The sequence below is a fragment of the Phasianus colchicus genome, chromosome 5 (assembly GCF_987193195.1).
Source record: "Phasianus colchicus chromosome 5, bPhaCol1.hap1.1, whole genome shotgun sequence".
NCBI classification, from domain to species: domain Eukaryota; kingdom Metazoa; phylum Chordata; class Aves; order Galliformes; family Phasianidae; genus Phasianus; species Phasianus colchicus.
This window is the reverse complement of record NC_143440.1, coordinates 13,710,268-13,730,292: the sequence shown is the minus strand read 5'-3', so window position 1 is coordinate 13,730,292 and position 20,025 is coordinate 13,710,268. Positions and strand designations below refer to the sequence as shown.

General features: G+C 37.7%; 1 protein-coding gene across 18 annotated transcripts in view; it reads left to right on the top strand.

Annotated features, from left to right (window-relative positions):
- Positions 1 to 20,025, top strand: part of PTPN5 (protein tyrosine phosphatase non-receptor type 5) — a 102,835-nt gene that overhangs the window by 55,626 nt on the left and 27,184 nt on the right. For 16 of the 18 annotated variants that reach the window (XR_004169852.2, XR_016466723.1, XR_016466722.1 and 13 more), the window contains 8 exons: positions 1,235 to 1,416; positions 2,274 to 2,393; positions 4,183 to 4,266; positions 7,610 to 7,848; positions 10,812 to 11,001; positions 13,808 to 13,892; positions 18,077 to 18,156; positions 18,614 to 18,751. Coding sequence is in view for 11 of the 18 variants with exons in the window: in XM_031613999.2 (XP_031469859.2) it covers positions 1,255 to 1,416; positions 2,274 to 2,393; positions 4,183 to 4,266; positions 7,610 to 7,848; positions 10,812 to 11,001; positions 13,808 to 13,892; positions 18,077 to 18,156; positions 18,614 to 18,751 (1,098 nt within the window). In the remaining 7 variants the exon portion in view is untranslated. The remainder of the gene's footprint in view (positions 1 to 1,234; positions 1,417 to 2,273; positions 2,394 to 4,182; positions 4,267 to 7,609; positions 7,849 to 10,811; positions 11,002 to 13,807; positions 13,893 to 18,076; positions 18,157 to 18,613; positions 18,752 to 20,025) is intronic. The other 2 variants (XM_031614000.2, XM_090140560.1) reach the window with 1 other exon arrangement.

Here is a 20,025-nt window from a genome sequence, read left to right as displayed (position 1 = left end):
CTGATGTCTTGCATAAGCACTGGGTAGTACACACTGACAACCTTTTTGGTTTGGGGCAGCAAGGGAAATAGAGTGCATTGTAGGAATTAATTAATGTTTCCCAAGTGCCTTGTTCTTTTATGTAGGGATGTCATAAGGTCTATTTCAGTGAAGGGAGAGAAAACAACTACAGAGAGGGAATAAGAAGCTCTTGGAAATTAAAAGCCCATGTTCCTGTCTGCTGTCATGATTTAGAGATTAAACAGTGCATTTCCCTGAATCTTTGTCATACTGATGTCCAGACTCTCCACTGATGCCATGAAGGTTTCATTTGCCTAATTAGAGTTGTGCCTCATTTAGAGATGCTTTTCTGATATCATAACTATTCTGACACATTGAGAGAAATACCTGAAGGAAACTTTTGGTAGAAACCTCACCTCCACAGACCACAGGAAGGCCAACAGTGTTGCCATTACCTGGAGCACTCATGGCTGGCTTTGGCTTAAGGATAATGTTGTGGACAGGGCAACCTTGGGGTTTTGCTCACGTGGAAAAATGTAGATCACTAGTATTTACTTCAGATGGGTCTGATCTTCTATCTAATTGTTATCTTAATTGTTGTCTACACATTATGTTTAAAATAGTGCTGCTGAGGGGTTCACCACACCACTGCATGTGTCCGTTGAATGAAATAGCACTACAGTGTTATCAAATAACTCCTAAATACAAATTCATCCAAATAGTAGGTTATTATAATTTGTCCTTTATTAGTGCCATAGGACACCTAGTCAAAATCAAGAGCTATGTAGGCACATGTGAGCATGAGTCTATCTCAGAAATTTACAATCACATTAGGCAAAGAGAAATAATGGGAAAGGAAGAAACTGAGGCAGGGAGGAACAAAATGCCATCATGTGGCTGGGACTAGGAAGTAGCACAGATGGTTACTTTAAAAGAGTACAAAACAAAAAAGTACAGCGATGTAAATGAGAATGTATTAACAACAAAACCTAGGATCTGCACCTCCGGAAAGAAAGGAAAATAATTTATCCACCCACACTCACTTTTTTCTGATGAAGGCAGGTGAATACAGCTACAGTAATAGATTGTGACGCTCACAACCCTGAGCTGCACTTACTGATGCAGAACTGAGAGGTAACCATCATCTTTAGGAAAACAATAGCTCTTGCAGCCTCCACGGTGGCTACAGGGTTATGTACTATTCATTCCCTGCACATGTTGTTTTCATGTGAAGGTCTTTCCAATCCAGCTGCGATGGAGTCAATGGGTGAAGCTCAAGGGCAACAAGAACAGCTGAACAGGAGGGAGCAGTCCCTGAAAACCTCCCAGAAAACTGCACTGCTTGCTTGGGCTGCCTGGTGGAATGGATTAATGACTGGAGACAGCATGTATCTGTTTGTCCTCTCTCAGATACTGGTAAGGAAGCTTGTTGTCGCTTTGAAATGATGGGACACTTCTTATAAGCTTTCTTGGCTTTGGAGGATTCACGGTGGACTTATCAGTGGATTTAACTGTAGTTGTCTTATTTCTGCAGTCACCTCCCACACCCTTGCTTTGCTAACAGCCCCTGCCTTTGGGTTTCCCAGTCTCTTGTCCCATTCTCTTCCCTTTTAAAAATCTCACCATCTCACAACAGATGAATCTTCTGCAACTGATCTATATGAGGATAAATAACAATCTTGTTGAAAAATGATCTGAGTAGTGCATCCTTTTTGAAGTCCCCGTGTGCCTTTTGAGACAGGAAGTGAGTTCTATGAGAGCATTAAATATAATATTATTGCTTTTATTATTTTGTGTCAACTGTGTAGTGTACAGCAACCTTAAGTGATTGAAATGAAATGCTTCAGTATGTGTGTTTTTATAGGGATTAGAATTTGGATAAGGCTATTTGTGAAAGCTTTGCATAGTGTGACATAAACATTTTAATATTAGAAAAAGTTCACTGAATTCCAGTTTTGATTTAAAAGTAGTAATCCTGAAAATTCAGAAGTCAGAGGGATCAATCTTAGAGGTACAGTCATTTTGCTAGTATAGATCAGAGTAAGCTTTCTGCTCTCATTGATAAGCATCTAGATCATGCTGGCTGAGCATTTATCACCCAGTCTTTCTATTTTTGTTAAGTTAGAGTCTGGAAAACACCTGAATTCTTAAAGTAACAATGATGATCAACATAAAATCAACGACAAGTAAATTAGTTAATTATGCAGTCTTGAAATGAAAATCAGTGTATAATGAGGAGAACTCATTATGTTTTTTTCTGATTGATTGCACAGCTTCTCTGCATGATGCTGTGGTACAGCACTTATGGGACCATCTCAGCAGCTCAGAATGCCTTTGACATGCTGTTGTACTTGCTTACCCCATTTGAACAATTTTTGTCAGATCAAGGAGGGGTAAGTGTCCTTGCTCATCTTTCTCTTGGTATGGTTGATGTCAGTAGCCTTAGTTGATGCTTCCATTATGTCTTTGGACTAAATGTGTAATACATATGTATTTCTAATCATGTAGTGATTGTGCATTGTGTGTGTGTGTTCTGAAATAGTGGAAAATGTTTTCTGAAAATAGATCCATATTTTGTCTTCAAAAAGAGGGCCAGATTTTTGGCTATGATGTTAGATAAACATAGAAAATTTTTTCATACTGTGCAAATTATTGCAAATGAACAAACCAATGAGAGATCAGCCTTATAATGCTTCATTGCATGAAGGGAGAGCATGGAACTCCTTTTATTAGGACAGATAGAAGCTTAAATTCTTGGAAGAAATGGATGAATCCACATACAGGATACAAACTGTGGAATGCTCAGTCACAAAATTCTGTTTTTATTCAGTTTAAAACATATCTGTATGTGTAAAAATATTTCAGGTATTTTAGGTGTAGACGTACAATTACATCTACAAAGCTACCTCAGTAAAATTGCTTAGCTTCTCACCATGGCATAATGACACAGATACCAGTATGATTCATTTGATTAATTACTGGGCCAATTATACCCAATGCAGATTTTGCTATTGTGGACAGAGCATTAATTAAGTGGTGAGCAGCTACTGACAAAAATCAGGTGAAATATAATTGCCCTCAGAATGTTTAGATTCATTGTATGTAATCTTTGTAAAGGAAGCTATGCAGTACAAATAGGAAATCTTACTCAGTACCTCTTGTGGCTGAAGTACAGTGGAGACTTTTCTGTATTCCCTTAAGAGTGTTTGAGCTGCATGTCACTTGCTCTTTTCTTTATTTAAAAGAAGCACTTTGTCCTTTCTCAGTTGCATTTACTATGATGCATAATTAAAGCTTTTTACAGAGCCCTACTTGTGTCTTATTTTCAGTCAATCTATCATTAACAATTTTTTTTTCTTGCATAAAATCACTGATTTATAGGACTTTGACTTAAAATGAATGTTCTTTGAGTTCAGCATGGAGGGAAGTGATTCGTAGAAAGCACCACAGGAGCACCCAAGTGTGCCTCTGTGCAGATGTTCATGTATATCTTTAAAAATTATTTATTATAGCACTACTCACCATATAAATTTAGACTTGAAAACATTAAAAGCAAACAAATTTGACATTTAAATAAACAAGAGCTCTTAACTATTAATTTTCTCTGGCATTACTAGTAGATCAGAAATAGTAAATTTCCTCGCGCGCTGGAGTTCATTAAAATCATATTTTGCACGTAGTACTGAGAGTAAGGATGAACTCTGATGTGCTTAAATATGACTAGAACTGTGGAGTGAATTTCACTGCAAGTGAAGTGCTGTGAATGAACCTGATGGCAAAGTCCTCTGTGCCTGGGTTTTATGTAAGAACCTATAAACACAGAAGCAGTACTAAACATAGTTCAAAGCATTCTGCCAGGGAATAAAATTGAACTGACTGGGGCAATGAAACATGGATCCAGTCTGTAAAATTCAGCAGTGATTCCGAATCTCAGCTTTGGGAATATATAAGGTGAGGACATGTTCATCTTTCTGCAACAATCTTCACAGTAGAAACCACCTTAAGACATGGTTTCAATTTTAATCTTCTTGAAAGCCTGGCGTTTTTCTGTTGGTAGTGTTGGCAGCTTTCACAGATATGATTAGTCTACATGGAAAATCTAAGAATGGGTAAATATCAAGAACATGTATGCAGATGTTATACTATGTCTTAAAGCACTTTATCAATTCTGTTGTTTTGCAGGATCTGACTAGAATTGGGAATGTGGTGATATCATATATCCTGCTGTCCTTAGTTTCTCTAGGACTGCTACTTGTTGGATCTCTGGTAAGTACAGTACTGTGAAAGCTGTTTCATGCACTTTTTCCAGTGAGTTTTTGTAAAATGTCTAGTTTACTGGAAGTTATTGATGTTATGCTCAGGATGATTTTAAAGCAACACCTTCAGGACTATTTCCATATAATTATTGGCATGCTTTACATAGAGGAATCATGACTACATTTGTCCTCACTCAATTTCTTGATTAATTGTGGGTTACAGTGATTGTTTTTATTTTCTCCATCTACAGATGGGCTAAGTGTTTTCATTTAGAATAGAAAGCATGTAGTCCAGTAAAGGCAATCTAGAATTGCTGCCTTAAGCAGAGCATCTGTTGACTGAAGTGGCAGAAGGAGCTGTTGCAGAGCACCGGTATACTTACCAGAGTAATGCTCTTGTAGGTAGATATAGGCCAAGACCCCAGGTGCAGGACAAGATTAGTGGCATGACTACCATTAACCTAGTTAACTGACAACCACTGGGGAGCAGGAGGATTGCACTGCTTTTCTCCACTGTGTAAATGTCACAGAGGTGTGCAGTAGATGGAAAAGCTGGGGAAAATTCTTTCATTTTAGGGAGCTATAACTGAAGATGACATTTCTTACCCCTCTACACTGTTCTATTAGGGTGGAAATGCAGGTAGAAAATAATCGCCTCCTGTTCTTATAGCAGAATATTTTCAGGTCACTCAGGAAGCTGAAGCTATGCAATGTACATGCAGTTTGAGTAATATGCAATGTAATCAAGTATATCTTAGAATCACAGGTCAGTTGGAGGGGACATCTGGAATTGAGTTTGCCAGTCCAACATCTGGTTTTGAGGCAGGGCTGTTACTGACACTTAGTGAGGTAGCCAAACATTTTTCTACATGGGTTTTGAAAATCTCCAGGGAAAGAGTATTACCTCTCTAGGTATCTATGCTTTAACAGTATGGCACACTTAGGGAAGAAGTTCATTTTAATGTCTGATCTTAATTTCCCATTATGCAGCTTGTGGCCATCATACCTTGAGGTATCAGCTGTACTAAGGGTCTGGCTGTATCACCTCTGTAGCTGCTCTTAAAATCACAGTCATAACATTGGAACACAATACACATCCTGTGCAGTCAGAGCAATGGTCCATCTTTCCCAGTATCTTCTCTCTGATAGTGACATTAGAAGGAACTGTTCAGAGAGCATATGAACCTGGCCTCTTCCTGCTTATTACCTTGGTCTCCTTCTCTTCACAGGTCATGATGAGCAGCAATTTGAAAATGTCTCTTTGTACCAGTGTTTAGGGAATAAGTGTAAAATAGTCATTAGCAGAACACTGGAAATGATGTTGTGATGTACCTAAACAGGATTTCTGAAATACTAGCCTGGTAGACAACAGACAGTTGCATGAAGACTGTTTTCTTCTTTGTCTCAACTAAGGATTTTTTTGTTTCATTTTGCTTTTGTTCTTGCTGTTTTTCCAGTGGTTTTTAAGTGATGTGTTGCCTAGAAGCCTCATTGAAGAGGTGTTTTACATTGAAGAGTGACATTATAATTAAATATTTCATTCCCAAACATACTCTTCTTTCTTTATAGATGGACCTGACCCACTAGTCCCTCGCTACAATGCACACTAGATGGCATATCAATTAAAACACCTTAAGTATTTTCTTATTTAGCAACTGTGGTTATTTACACTAAAGCCTTAGTAGTTTACTGGTGACAGTGAAAATAACAGGCTGGGTAGCGTGCTTGAGGTTTGCATTGGTGATTCTATCCATTTTCTATATTATATAACGATGTGTGAAGGTCCAGCAGTCGTGGAGGACCAGCATGGAGCTGGTCTGTATGTTTCAGAGTAACAGCAGCGTTATCCAGCAGTACCAAGTTACTGAGCAGGTAAACATTTTGCGCTGTAAATTGCTTGGCTATTAATCTTGTGGTATGTGTAAAAATCATGGCTGGTACCATGGAACTGCCAAACTTCAGAAGGTATCATAGGGAAAACAAATGGAGTCAGATATTCAAGCTGCCTGCTTGTCATCCAACAGGCCAAATATGAAGGGCAGACTTTTTTCAGACTAGGCTTCAAATTTGCATCAGTCTAGCAATCATGTTTCTCTTTGCTTTTGTAATTGCTGCTTGCTCTGATCAACTGAAACTAAAGCATTTTGACTGCAGTAACTGTTGACTGAGTACTGCCTTTTTCCTGAGAGTCTAACAATCTCTAAAACTCATTGTAGACAGAAATGAAAACTTGCTTCACTTTTCATTCTCTAGACACAGAGAAATAAGAGTATGTGAAGACACGTAGAAAAATTTCTGTTGAAAACCCTGTACAAGCTAACAAATTTAACCTTTTTTATTGGCACATTCTCTAAATTCAACTGCCCACTTAAAACCATTAAAGAAAAGTACAGAAGAGAACTTTGGAAAATGCAACCCATTCTTCTTAATTTCATAAAGGTACATGTCTGCACAAGACATTTTGCATGACACTCAGACTGAATGATACTGCTCCTGCTTCAATGCTGGAAGGATGAAATTGGCCTTATGTTTCAGGTTCTGGAATTCAGAAGTGAACTTGACATTTTTATCTGAGGTCTGTACGTAGGATTAAATACTCAAATGATAATATCTCAAAATCATTTAGCCTACCACACATCCATGCAAAACAATATGATAGAATTTTTTCTTAGATATATGCCATTTCAAACCCCAAATAAATATATAATACAAAATTTTAATATCACATTTGTCCTAGAATTTCACAGGATTTATTATTATGACTATATCATGTTTAAACCTGACAATTACATTGCAAAACATGCTTCACCAATGGCCAAAAATTATTTTGGTGTTCTGAGACTCAAAACAAGTTGCATCAAACTTTAGACCTACAGAAAATGATTGGCTTATATGTAAATTTATTGTCAAAGATGAGCAGCTTAGGAAAATTGTGTTTACCTTAAATCAAGTGTATCTGCATTTTAGGTGGAAAAGAACATTAAGTGAGGAGAGGCACAGTATAGTACATTCTGATTTTGTAAACAAGTCTGTGAAAGGTAAGCAAGTGAACAAAAGGAGTGGTGTCACGTTGGCTTGCATGTGATGATCACAAGCACATTCTGCTTCCGCTGTATTCCTGAGCCTGACCAGCTCTGTGGAAACCTCTGTGGCTGAAAGCAGATTTGAATCCTTGTAACACACCACAAAGCTATTCTTGCATAGAACATTCCTGTCCTCTTCGATACTGTCCAATTCTGATACATTATAATGAATTGGGATGCTGTCCTTACGACCTATCCTCTAAGCTGTATGGAAGGACAGGCATCAACCAGAAAGGTTTTGTTTTTTTTTTTAATGTTTGTTTCCTCCAGTTTTGGCATCTGCTCAGAGCTCGTCCAGACCCCCCCTTTCCGCTACAGGAGGACAGACGCCAATCTGTGAGCCGGCAGCCTTCATTCACGTACTCAGAGTGGACAGAAGATAAAAATGAGGATGACTTCCTAGACTTGGATCCTGTACCAGAGACTCCAGTGTTTGACTGTGTAATGGACATTAAAGTGGAGACAGATCCAGCTACTCTAACAGTTAAATCCGTGGGCTTGCAAGAAAGGTAGGGTAGATGTAATGAACCAGGGGAATGCTTGGTCCCAGATTTTCTGGCTGAGTTCTGTGCCTAGTAGTAAGCTTTATTACCCTCGTGAATGTCATTTTCAAATGTGGTTTTGAAAGCTAAGCTAAGCCGCTGCTTTATTACCTGTCTGTTTTCAGTCCACTCCTGAATATAAAGTATGTTAATCAAAAATGATGCAATTTCCTGATAGCACTCATAAGGTCTTATGCAGAAGTGTCACTTGTTTCCTTGGTAAGATCCATTTGTTTGATCTGTCTCTTGCCATTTCCCAAGATGGCAACTGCATAGCATGAAATCCACTACAGAGCAGTGAAATCTTTTACGACTGAAAGATGGATCTTGTTAATTCTTCTTTTCTGCCACTTGTACTGAAGGATTGGTCTTTACTCCAAAAGCAAACCATAGTACAAACTATCTGCCCTAATTCTCCTATAAATTGGGTTACTCAAAAAGTGAATGAATTGCTTTGAACTTAACCCAGTCATGGAATTTTAGGGTGAGCTGGTATTCGCTTCTTAAACCAGAAAGCAACAGAGTTTCTCAGAGAGATTCACAACTGGGAAAGAGCAGTTTTCAGACAAGATGAAGACAGGAGTGATGCAGTATTGTTTTGTGTTGCATTTCTCCATCTTTGCTCATACATATTCCAGAGGGGTCACTGATTTAATGTGCCTGCCCTTTCTTATTCTGAGGACGACAGGAGAACTGAGTTTACATTGCTGGCAGCCTGTATTTTGTTTCTATATTATGCTTTCAGTTGTCTTTGTGAAGCAGAATGAAGATATTTGGGATAGAAATCTCATACAGAAATTCGTCAAAGGTGATGTTATGAATAATTTTACTGCAGGGTCCAAGATAGGAAAAAAATATCACCTTTCTTTATTTTCAGTTCTTCCATCTTAATTGGAGTGCTAACCATAATTCTCATATCTAGAATTTAAAAGACAGAACTTAAATGATTTAAAAACATATGATGAGTTTCCAAAGGTCCACGTGACACATTAAGAAAATGTTTTAGCAGAGGCTTTTAATTGTAGTGTAAGTTTAGAATGTTTTTCTCATGCTTTATTTTTGTTTACGTCATTTGTCCTCAAATGTTTTACTTTTTGCATTCTTCTGGTTTAAAAATAATATTCCAGTTTTGCTGTTCTTCACTATGGGCAAGATTGAAATGTACCAGTCATTTGAGCTTTGAAGTATTCCTAATCTCTTTCCATCCCTCTCTTTTTAAAAATGCTTACATTTCTTCTTGCGTGGCAGCTATTCTTCAAGAGAGATGTTCACTCTTTCAAGAGAAGTAGTGAATATTAAAGTATTGAATTACAATTAAAAATCAAGGAAGAAGAGATGGGAAGTGGGATAGCAGTTTCTTGAAGCTCTCTCAGTAGGTAGAATGTGTACACTAAGATGTAAAATAAACTTTTTTTCGACATATACAGGTGCTTGTGAAACCAGACATCATTTCAGGTTTGGGCTGTGCTCAGACAGATTTCATTTACATCAAGAATTGGTCCCTCATCCCTTGTGGTAGTGCTGTGTTAAATTATCTACCTACCCCTCTTTTTTTTTTTCTTGTTAATCCATCCTGCTTCTCCATCTTTCTTCCATTTCATTCTTAACCACCTACACCATTAAAAAGGCAATTAGTTACTAGCTGAGTTCAAAGATGCTGATCACTGAATGTTATTCTTGAAGAGACAATCTCATTTCCTATGCTGAAGTAGTATTGATATCTTTGTGTGTAGCCTCTGTTACCTTAAAAGAATGAAAGCATTTGCTATCAAATGCAGTTATTTCTGGGGAGGGATGTAGTTAGCTGTTTAACAGCACAGGGGAGGATAGGTCAAAATATTTTGAAAAGGGCCACTATAAGTTCAGTGTTTACCACTAGTGGTCATGTTTCATCCATAATCATTTACCCATAACTGTGAATCTTAGCAGGAGGCTGGCTGCACATTCTTTTGGAAAAACTCCTGAATCTAGAAAAGGGCTGTGATCCAAGTAACAACTTCTACCCATTTCTCTGTGAGCTGGTCATCCTTGTGTGTGTACATGTTTTTTGAGCAGCTCCTGCAAACATCTCTCAAGTAGATTTTGCCAGGTGAGTGAGTCATCAAAAATAGGTCTACTGAGTGGATGCATAGAACATTAAATCCAGTAATCATCGTACTGTGTGATGTTATTATGTTAAAGATGTTTGAAAATAGATTCACTGATGGCACTTGTGTCTTTCTTTGTCTATGACATGAGATTGACAGAAGCTCAGAAATGCTTTACAGATTTTCAAGACATTTTGACCTTTTTGTTTTGTTGTGTAGCTAACTTGCATAAATGCCACTAAAATTCTACATGTTATAAACAGAGATGCTCTTAAGTGTTTAAATACTGGGACCTTCTTTTTACCCTTCTCATGAGATACTGTTGTGGAAAGAACAATTATCCAATGTTATGTCTAGCATCTCATGTATTTGTTCGTGTTGAACTGTAATGTTTATTCCAAGATCTTACCTTGCTGATATTGTCTGAGATACTAAGAGATGGTTATTCATTAGGATCTGGCCTGAAGAAAACTAATATATCACAGGTGAAAATCTTGGTCCAAATTGTCAGTCTGTCTTTAGCTTTTCAAAAATATTGTGTGATTTACGCAAGTATGAAAACTTTCTGCGGTTGTCTTCTCAGTGCCTTTGAATAACAGGTTGCTTCTGTTTGGGTAACGAAATATAGTTGCCTTATTACAGACGATGCTTTGACAGTGTTGGCTTTTGACAATGTTGACCTTCACATGCCAATGAACAAAATGATCTTCTATTCTTATCTACGCAAGAAGCGTCACCAGTTTTTCAGTTACTTTTGTCAGAACTGTATCCATTGTTGATGTATACTGGCAGTGATAGGTCAGCTTATACTGTGGTAAGCAAACTGATTGCTCTGTTTTGCAGGAGGGGTTCCAATGTTTCACTCACGCTAGATATGTGTACCCCAGGCTGTTCTGAGCAAGGTTTTGGCTATATCATGTCCCCACGGGAACAGTCAGCGCAAGAATATCTCCAGACAGCATCAAACATTCTTACTGAAGAGGAACTGCATAAGAAAGCTCTGGATCCGTTCATACTCCAGGCAGAATTCTTTGTGAGTATCTGACTCTGCTAGGAGCATCCAAAAAATGGAATGTTGTGTGTTTTCCCTGAGCCTTGCAATTATTTTCGGCGGGACTAAAATTAGTATATACAAATTCCACTTCCATCAGCAAAGCATTAAATGAAAATCTGAAATTCATCGTCCATCAAAATGGTGATGCCTGAGAGCCTGAAGTGATCTTGTCACTTAAAAAATACAGAACTGATTCTGGAAACAAGAGTAAAGTCTTATTTTCACCAGACTTTTTCCTTCTTTGCCTCAATATATTACTTTCTGGTGTAAAATCAAAATGAAACTTTTTCACTATATAAGAAAAGCCTAGTTTGCTATAGATGTTGCTTCTTGAAATCTTGAGTCACCTTAGGCATTAAATTAGTCCAGATGCACGCTCTCTGCTGTTGAATGCTTCTCATGAAGCTTTGTTCTGACTAGCCTGAACATTCTGCAGATGACTGAAGCACAGAATGGTTAGGTCAGTCAGCTAGAGCCTTAAAAAGTAATTTTTGCGCAGAAGAAAAACAAGTATTTTACTAGCTCTAAATTGCTCTGTTGGTTGCTCTCAGGATTCTGACGTATGCATGTTTCCTTCTTTCACTCTATCCAATGCTACTTGAGAGAAAGAACTCAGCCTTATTTGAGGGCAAAAAAAATGTATCTACAGAGACAAAGCAAGGAGGTGCAAATTTGATTTCTACAAGTAATTAATTAGGATAAAGACCAGATATATTTCAATGTAGTGAGCATGCTGCCTTTTTGGATCGGTGCATTCCATTTGCATCTCTTCCCTAACGGCTTCAGTCTGCATCAGAGTCATTGTTTGTAGCTAACAAAATAAATAAATAAAGATGCTACAGAGTCCAGGATGTTATGTCTATTAAGCAGGGTTGCACAAGATGGGGGGTAACCAGGACGCAGTCTTCGCATGCTGGGGTATTTCAGAACATGGGATCAAGAGCTGCAGCAGCAAATGCTGCCTGCTCAAATATTCTCTTAAGCACAGAATCTCAGCAGAGTAGGAGGAAGATAATGTTTTGCAGTATAGCACCCCTTTCAGCCTGCCTCCTCTATGACTCTTCAAATGTCACTTTCTCTTGAGACTCCAAGATGAGAGAGATTGAACTGGTGTTTTAAAACAGGCTGACAGATATTGGTGGTGTATAACTTGCTTACTGTGCTATGCAAGATGGAGAAAAGCAGCTTTTGGGTAGGCAACACCTGATTCTTTTAAAGTAAAGTATGTTTTACTTGTTCAAGGGAGGAAATACTCACTTAGTAAGTGTATGAATTGACTGCTGAAGAAATCCACGTGCAATTTGATCAATCTCACTATGGATCTCAAGCAAAGGAAATTATATTAGAAGTAGGAGAAATGTTTATGTTCTTTGAAAGCTTTTGAATGCGTTTTCCTTGTGTAGATAAAAAATGCCATTTAATCATAACTTCATTTCTGTAAATATAAATAAAAATCTAGTTTATATGAAACAGTTATCACCAGATCTGTGGCATATGTTTTCAATCTATGTCTAACCTGCTTGGTTTTCAAAGCGTAGATCCATGACAAAGCAAATAGCTGTGTTTCACTTTGGAAGAAAAGTCAGATTTGTCATTTGCACAGCTAAGTCCTGAAATTCTTAAAACACTTAGAGTTCTTACTTACTCAGACAAAGTTCCTTTGATTTTAACAAGAATTCAAGTGGTGAATGAGTAAGATCCAAAAAGAGACCATAGAACTTGACTCAAGTAGATTTTTGATGACTAAGTAACAAAGAAGGCAAACAAAGACTTCATTCCCATGCAGCTCCTCAAATTGAGAGGAAACTATTTCCATCAGATGTTTCATCATTAATTGCTTCTCTTTAAGGCCAACAAATATGCTCAGTACTATATAAGAAACAGAATACAGATAATCTTCTAAAGTTTCAGAATTTAACATCTCTGCTGATCTGAATTCCCAGACTTCACCACCAGTATGTTCAGTACTACTGGCCTCTCAAATCATGTCCTGCAACTATATTGTTCAGCTTTGCTTCCAAGCTCTGTGATCTACTTTTCTGTTGAGACTGACTTATGCATTCGATCTTATCACATGCCTATAGTCACCAGCTGATGGAAAGTCTTGTTTGTCCCTGGCTGTCAGTGGCCACATAAGTACAGAAAATGAGCACTGGAGAATAACAAACGCCTCTATTTTTGTGTTTCCTTTAGAAAGGCAGTGTAGAGAGCAGGTAGTCCCTTAACACCTGTCCTTGCTCATGGAGCGGTAAAACGTAGTGAGCAAAAAAAGATATACACCCCTGCCTAGCTCCATAGCTTCAGGTCAGTACACCTACCTGTCATAGTGTGTGTCATCTTTTGTTGCTCGTGAGTGTCACTAGCAGATTACTTCCTTCCACCTTCAGAGAGGAAAGAGTATGAGTCAGAAAGGGTGGTATCTGAGGTCCATCACTCTTGGAATAAAATATCTTACGTACCACGTTTAGCTTAGTTCTGTGCCTACACTTGCAATTCAGCTCTAATAATATTAAGAGCTAACATAATGCTGTCTCGCATATTACTTAATGAATTAGTCACTATGAGCATTTTCGTATTAAGGATTTTAGAAAAGAAAGCCAGTGACAGTAAAAGGAAACATCAATCATATTTTAGTGGTAAGTTGTTTGAAGTACCGTACCATATGTCCCAGTTGACTTCATCACTTTGCCTCCCTAACAGACAGGATGTAATGTTGGTTTTTTTTTTTTTTTTTAATTCCTCTTGTGAATCTAACAACAACATACTCTCTGGTTTTTTTGAGCAGGAAATTCCAATGAACTTTGTTGATCCAAAGGAATACGATATTCCAGGCCTGGTGCGGAAGAATCGCTACAAAACAATTCTTCCAAGTAAGTTCTTGCTTTTTTTAAGATACTAAAATGTGTTGGTCTATTCCATGTGCTGAAAGGTTTTGCACTCTCCTTTCCAGGATACATCAAGTGTGCTGTATTGTTCAAAGGCCATGTTTATGAAGCAGCAACATGGCTTCTAAGTGTAAATCTAGTTTCAAAGGGCATACAGAGCATGAACAACCTAAGATTGACAGAATATCATTAGCACTTAAGTTTTTGAGTTCCAAGGATTACATCATTTAGTGCTGTTTACAATCTCTGTCCAAGAAATTGGCATGTTTATTCAAATGCTACTTAGTGGTTTCTTAGATAAACTCCTGTAGGAGGACTATGTTCTATCAACATTATTTTCTTGAGCAATGTTTTTCTCAGACTCATGCTCTCACTTGGTATTTTGAAATATCAGGAGTTGATCTGATGGCATTAAGGTATTGAAGAAAATCCAACTCTTTATTCTCTTTTACATTATTTTTGTTTGTAGCCAAGAGTAGGAGTTCTGAGAATCATTCTGGTACAAAAATTTTTAAGAATCATGACTTTCCCTGGTAAAAAGCTGAAGATGCAATTAGATGTCATGCCTCATTTGTAAGCCACTGTTGGAAAATGCCACCATTAGCCACAGTTTCTTTTATTTGAAATGACCAAATTGTTCAGTGTCACATTAGTGAAGATCAGTTCAGAGAAGTGAAAAGCTTGTGTTTACCTATTATTTTAGTCAATGAATCTGGATTGAAATAGTTCCAGAAAAAGTGGTGGTGGGTTGGGTTTTTTTGTTTTGTTTTGTTTTGTTGGTGTTGGTGGTTTTTTTTTACCCTGCATTTGCAACTCCAACCAACTGCAGCCCATGATTCTATGTACACTGCCCTTCTGATGACTTTGTACTCCACCTTAGACCGGAAGTATAAAGCACCCAGCTGGATATTTCACAATTTCTGTGTTAATGACTGAGATGAATAATTCAAGAATTAATATGCTGCTTTTGCTGGAAAGGGAAGATTGCAGAAGTTACTGGTGACTATGAATGTCCAAATATCTAGATTTTAAAGTGTTCTATATATTCTGAATTTGCTGTCTAATGTGTACTTTGAGAGTTGGATCCACTTTAAATATTCTATATTGTATTTTCAAACTCAATAAACATATTTACTGCCATTTTTCACAGATTCTTCCAGAGATGTAAACAGATGCCAACATACTGCCATATATTTTTAAGAATGGTCACTCCAGAGGTCAATTATTTGCTGGAAACTTCATCTCAGCCTTATGGATAACTGTGGCAGACAATGCTGTTGCTTTGATCTCTCCGTATAACTAGTTTCTACTCTACTGTGCCTCCTAGAATTAATAAACTTATTCCATGCTTGTAATTTTTTTTTCCCTGAATTCAATAACCATCAGTCAGTGTGCAATGCTATGTTTCTGTCTGTGACCAGGGGATTGCTTGATGGGCTGACCGTGTTCACTTTTATCCAACTACCTCCATTTTGAAGGATATGCCAGTGCCAAGCATTTAAAAATAAATGCTGTTTATACTTCACAATTAAAAGCTGGTGTTCCCAGTAATTAATTCATGCACAAGGCAGGAAGGGGAATTGGAGGCATGATGAGGGGGGAGTTCAGTGCTTTTCATATTTCAACCGTCCACTGACTGGTTTCTGAGTAGCCTGTACCAAACGTAGCCTGCTCTGTCTTGTGTATCGACCTAGTGTTCCTCCAAGCTCTAGATGCAACAGCACTACTGGCAGGAACTGCTAAACGATCTGCAGCACAACGATCTTGAGCAGCTGATTATCCTACAGAATAGCACATGCTTGATTACCAAACCAGATTCAAACCCCTAATACAAAAAGCTGAAAATAACTAAGATTCCTTTGCCAGCTACATATCCAGAAGCAATCCAGGCTGTTATCATTACAAGGTGAGCAGTTACTTATGATAATGACATGTTTCTTGCAACCTTCAAGTTAATTGTAGTAAGTGAGAGACACGATAATAGTCTTCATGTATCAATTAGATGTAATTCATCTAATTTATATTTATTTCATACTAAATTCTTTTTGCAGATTCTGAAATCTCGCAACTGGTAGTAAAAAGAGGTAGTAGGTGACTTTTGGATGACAGAGGGGTAGTTCTGGAAAAATGCTAAGCCAAGAAGGTTGATGTGGATATTTCATAAGTTTGAAACTTCTTGTTAGCAGGCAGTCCTCTTCTGGGAAGAGCACTGTGTAATTTCCTTGAAAATTATAACTTTTCTCTAGGGTGTTTGCTGGCGCTTTTTGATTAAATAGAGAAGAGCCTTGTTACAGATTTTCAGAAACTGTGTTCCGTACCAGACTCATTTTATAAATCTTTTTGTAAAGAGTAATGTCTAGACCAACTTTTTGGTTTTCATTTCTACACAGTTCTATTGCTTTTTTTACAATTGTAAGTTATGCAAAATGTTTCAGTAACTTTAGCCTATTTCTCTAAAATGCCCAACATAGTATAAATACAAACTGTTCACAATAGAGCTTGTGAGGAAAAATGAACTAACGTGTTGTATGGTTTCTTAGAGATACAGACTGGTACAGTTTGTGTTGGAGTTGTTTGCTTATTTGTTTTGTAGGCATAATGTCTTCTTGAGTGTGGCCTGTGCATTAGCTTTGCCCTGGGAATTAATGTGTTTGTTAGGAGTGCAATTTGATTTAGCTTAAATCATAGTATGGTTGAAAGGGACCTCAAGGATTATCAGCTTCCAACCTCCCTGTAAAAGGAAGAGTTAAACCACAAGATCAAGTATTAGATCACATTGCACAGGGCCCCCCATCCAACCTGGCCTTAAACACTTCCAGGGACAGGGCATCCACAACCTCTGGGCAAATGCCTCTTCATTGAAAATTTGAAATTCATGCCACAGATTCTGATAATACTAAAATGTTATAACATTTTCAAAAGCATGAGTTATTCCTGTTTATATATTTCTTAGAATTGCAGTTCAGTTCAGTTATTTTCTCAGAAGCACACTCTTTTATCAGCGATGCACAAGTAGGCTTCTCTTGAATGAAACAGAACTGTTCATTAATGTACTATTGTAAAATAAATACTACATTAACAGTTATATTGTATAAGTACTACATTAACACCAAATAATAATATTGTAATATTCATGGATACAGCTGTAACAGTCCATGCTGAAAAGTAAAGCAAGTTCTACTGTAGCTGAATACCAAAAGAAGCCCTCACTTAGAAGCCTGTGGCACTTGTTAATTTACTTGATAGAGCACTTTTATTTCTTCCTAGAGATCCACTATGTGCTGGCCAACATATTGCTGTTCTTAGAAGGGGGAAAATAATGTAGTCATTACCCGAGCTTGAGCAAGGATACTTTATACAAGTATAAATATATACTTCACTACCTAGTCCAGTAAGATCTAAGTATCTGGCAACTAGTGTTGCCTTTTTAAGGTGCAACTTGCTGTGGGCTTGCAGAATTAGTCATTAAAAAGCAGACCATCTCCTGTCTCACTATCTCACCAGCACTAAGGAGGTGAACTGGGAAGGAACTGTATTTCAGAAGAATTCAGTAGTTTTAGTACTTCTGTTTTATAAAACAATATCTCTGTTAACATGTTTGCTTTGTAGATCACATAACATTGTGACTCTAATATCTTATAATAGATAACATGAATCAGATCTGTCTCAGGACAGTGTGTATACCAAGTGTGTTATAGTACAGTAGAAACAATGGTGTGTTCGGTCCTTTTTGCTTGGCCCAATATCATACTATTTTTGCATATTTATTGTTTTGTCCTGGTTTTTGAGCAGACTGCATTTTATTTTTAATGAAGATGTTATCTGTTGTTTGTTTTTATACTCTTTTAGTGGTGTATTGTTGCTATTTGCTAATTAGTACTGGTCGAGGGAATTGATATTGTTCTAGAGTCTCTTTGGTCACTGATTCTACAAGAGGAAGAATTAAACAGGCTTCAGAGTGGGTAAAATTATCAGAGAAAGTTAAATGACCCCAATCATTCTTCACTTTGTTTGCTTTAATGTTTTAACACTGGATCTTCCCAAGGTCACTGACGCCTGTTCTGATGACAAATGTGTGTAAATGTCTCTCTGTACAAAACTATCTTGTAACTCTCTTTCTCCTCTGTCAGCAAATGATAAACAATTGCTCATCTGTTTACACATTTCAGATCCTCACAGCAGAGTGTGCCTTACCTCAGCTGATCAGGACGACCCCCTTAGCTCTTACATCAATGCTAACTACATCAGGGTAAGAGCTCAGCAGTCTGTCTGCCTGGCCTCTATCAGCCAATGTTAATGTAAACAGATTTGCAGCATCCACTTACTTTTAAAGGCATTGTATCTGACCTGATTGCTCTCTCTTGCTTATATTATCTGAAAACTATATCTCTAAGTGCAATTTTACAGGTTCATACCAGACAAAAATACAATTCTGCCCTTCTTGATGCAAACTGCTTGTCAGTTGATCTGAACTGCATGCTGGAAGATCAGCCTTAGTGTGTAGACGTGGCTAGAGTTACTTCAAGGCTCTGGACTCTCATTGCTGGAGCTACGACAACATAATGCTTTTGCTCTACGTACATATGTGCAGGAGAGAAGAACTGATTTTGCAGTGTCTTTATTCCAACCAGCTTTTAAAAATTGAACCTTCAAGATTGGGAGTGGACATCCCTATTAAAACTGATCTCTTGTCGTTTTCTTGGCAGGGCTATGGAGGAGAGGAAAAGGTATATATTGCTACTCAGGGACCGATAGTTAACACTGTCAGCGATTTCTGGAGAATGGTGTGGCAGGAGCGTTCTCCCATCATTGTCATGATTACCAATATAGAAGAGATGAATGAGGTAATGGTATTACACGTAGTATAGATTTTTCTGTACTCTGGATGTATTTTGGCACAGATGCTAAGCGAATAAGAGAACTGAACTTAGTTCAGTGGCCTCAACGATCAGAACAAGAATCAAATTCTTTAGGACTAGAGAAAATGTGGGCTTCTTCTCTTTCAGTATAATTTACTGAAAGTCTTGTTTTTCCCTCTGACTTAGCCAACTGCTGGTTTTGCCATTTTTCCTTTCCCAGATGACCTGAAGTCTTTCCAAACTGAACTCTATTTGCTCACTTGAAGTTTTCTTTAAAGGAATCAAAAAGATTTCTGATCTACCTCTGTTTAGTCTAGTCTTCAATCAACAGTGTCTGTGTTTTTTTCTTGCATTTATTATGATTCAATGTCTATAGCCACTTTTCTGAGAAGCTGTCCCTGACTTGTGGAAGATGGTATTTTAGTAATCAACAACTAGAGCTGACTTGGGTATGGAGGCCATTTTCCTGAAACATGTCTAGGAAATACTGTTGAAATATAGAAATTAAGATACAGAAATGTTATATTTACTTGCAGAAAGTAAAGTGTCACAGTATTTCTGGTAACACGCTTAACACAATTTTTATTTGCAGTTAAAAGTGCTACTGACTTGCAACTGTTCATTACTAACTTACCTACTAAAATATTTGGCCCATAGTAGAGCGTGAATAGCTATATGTTTGGTCTTCAGTTCACAGGTGGATGACTGATCTTCAACCACCTTCATTGCCAGCACAGAATGTCAAACTAGGGTCTGGGTGTGTTGGACTTTACATCTCCCTTCGCCTCTGGCAGTAAAATGTAGTGGAGAGATACAAATGGTATTTCTTAAACTGCAACAGCGGTGTTTGTCAAAGCCTGGCCCTGTAAACTCATTAGGAGTTTAGATGAAAGACTTTCTTTGGTGAAGATGCTTCAGACACTTAAAAGCCCAAGAATACAGACATACAGACAGCCTTAAGAGCAAGCTAAAAACCCAGTGACAATCATTGTGCATTTGCACAAACCTTTAACTTTCACCAGGTGTGGAGTAAATCACTTCAGCATGACTTTTAGTGGGGGAAGGGGGGAAAAATAGGTGTGAAGAAGACAGATACAGAGTTAACGTGCTTTGCAAGTTAAAAATAAAAAACATCCTTATTTCAGCTGGTTGGTTAGATGCATACTCTCAGCGCACTACTGATCCAAAATATGCTATGTTGCTGTTCTGAATGTTTTGCTTTACTAACATTTTAAATGTACATCTGTTTCTACGTGAAA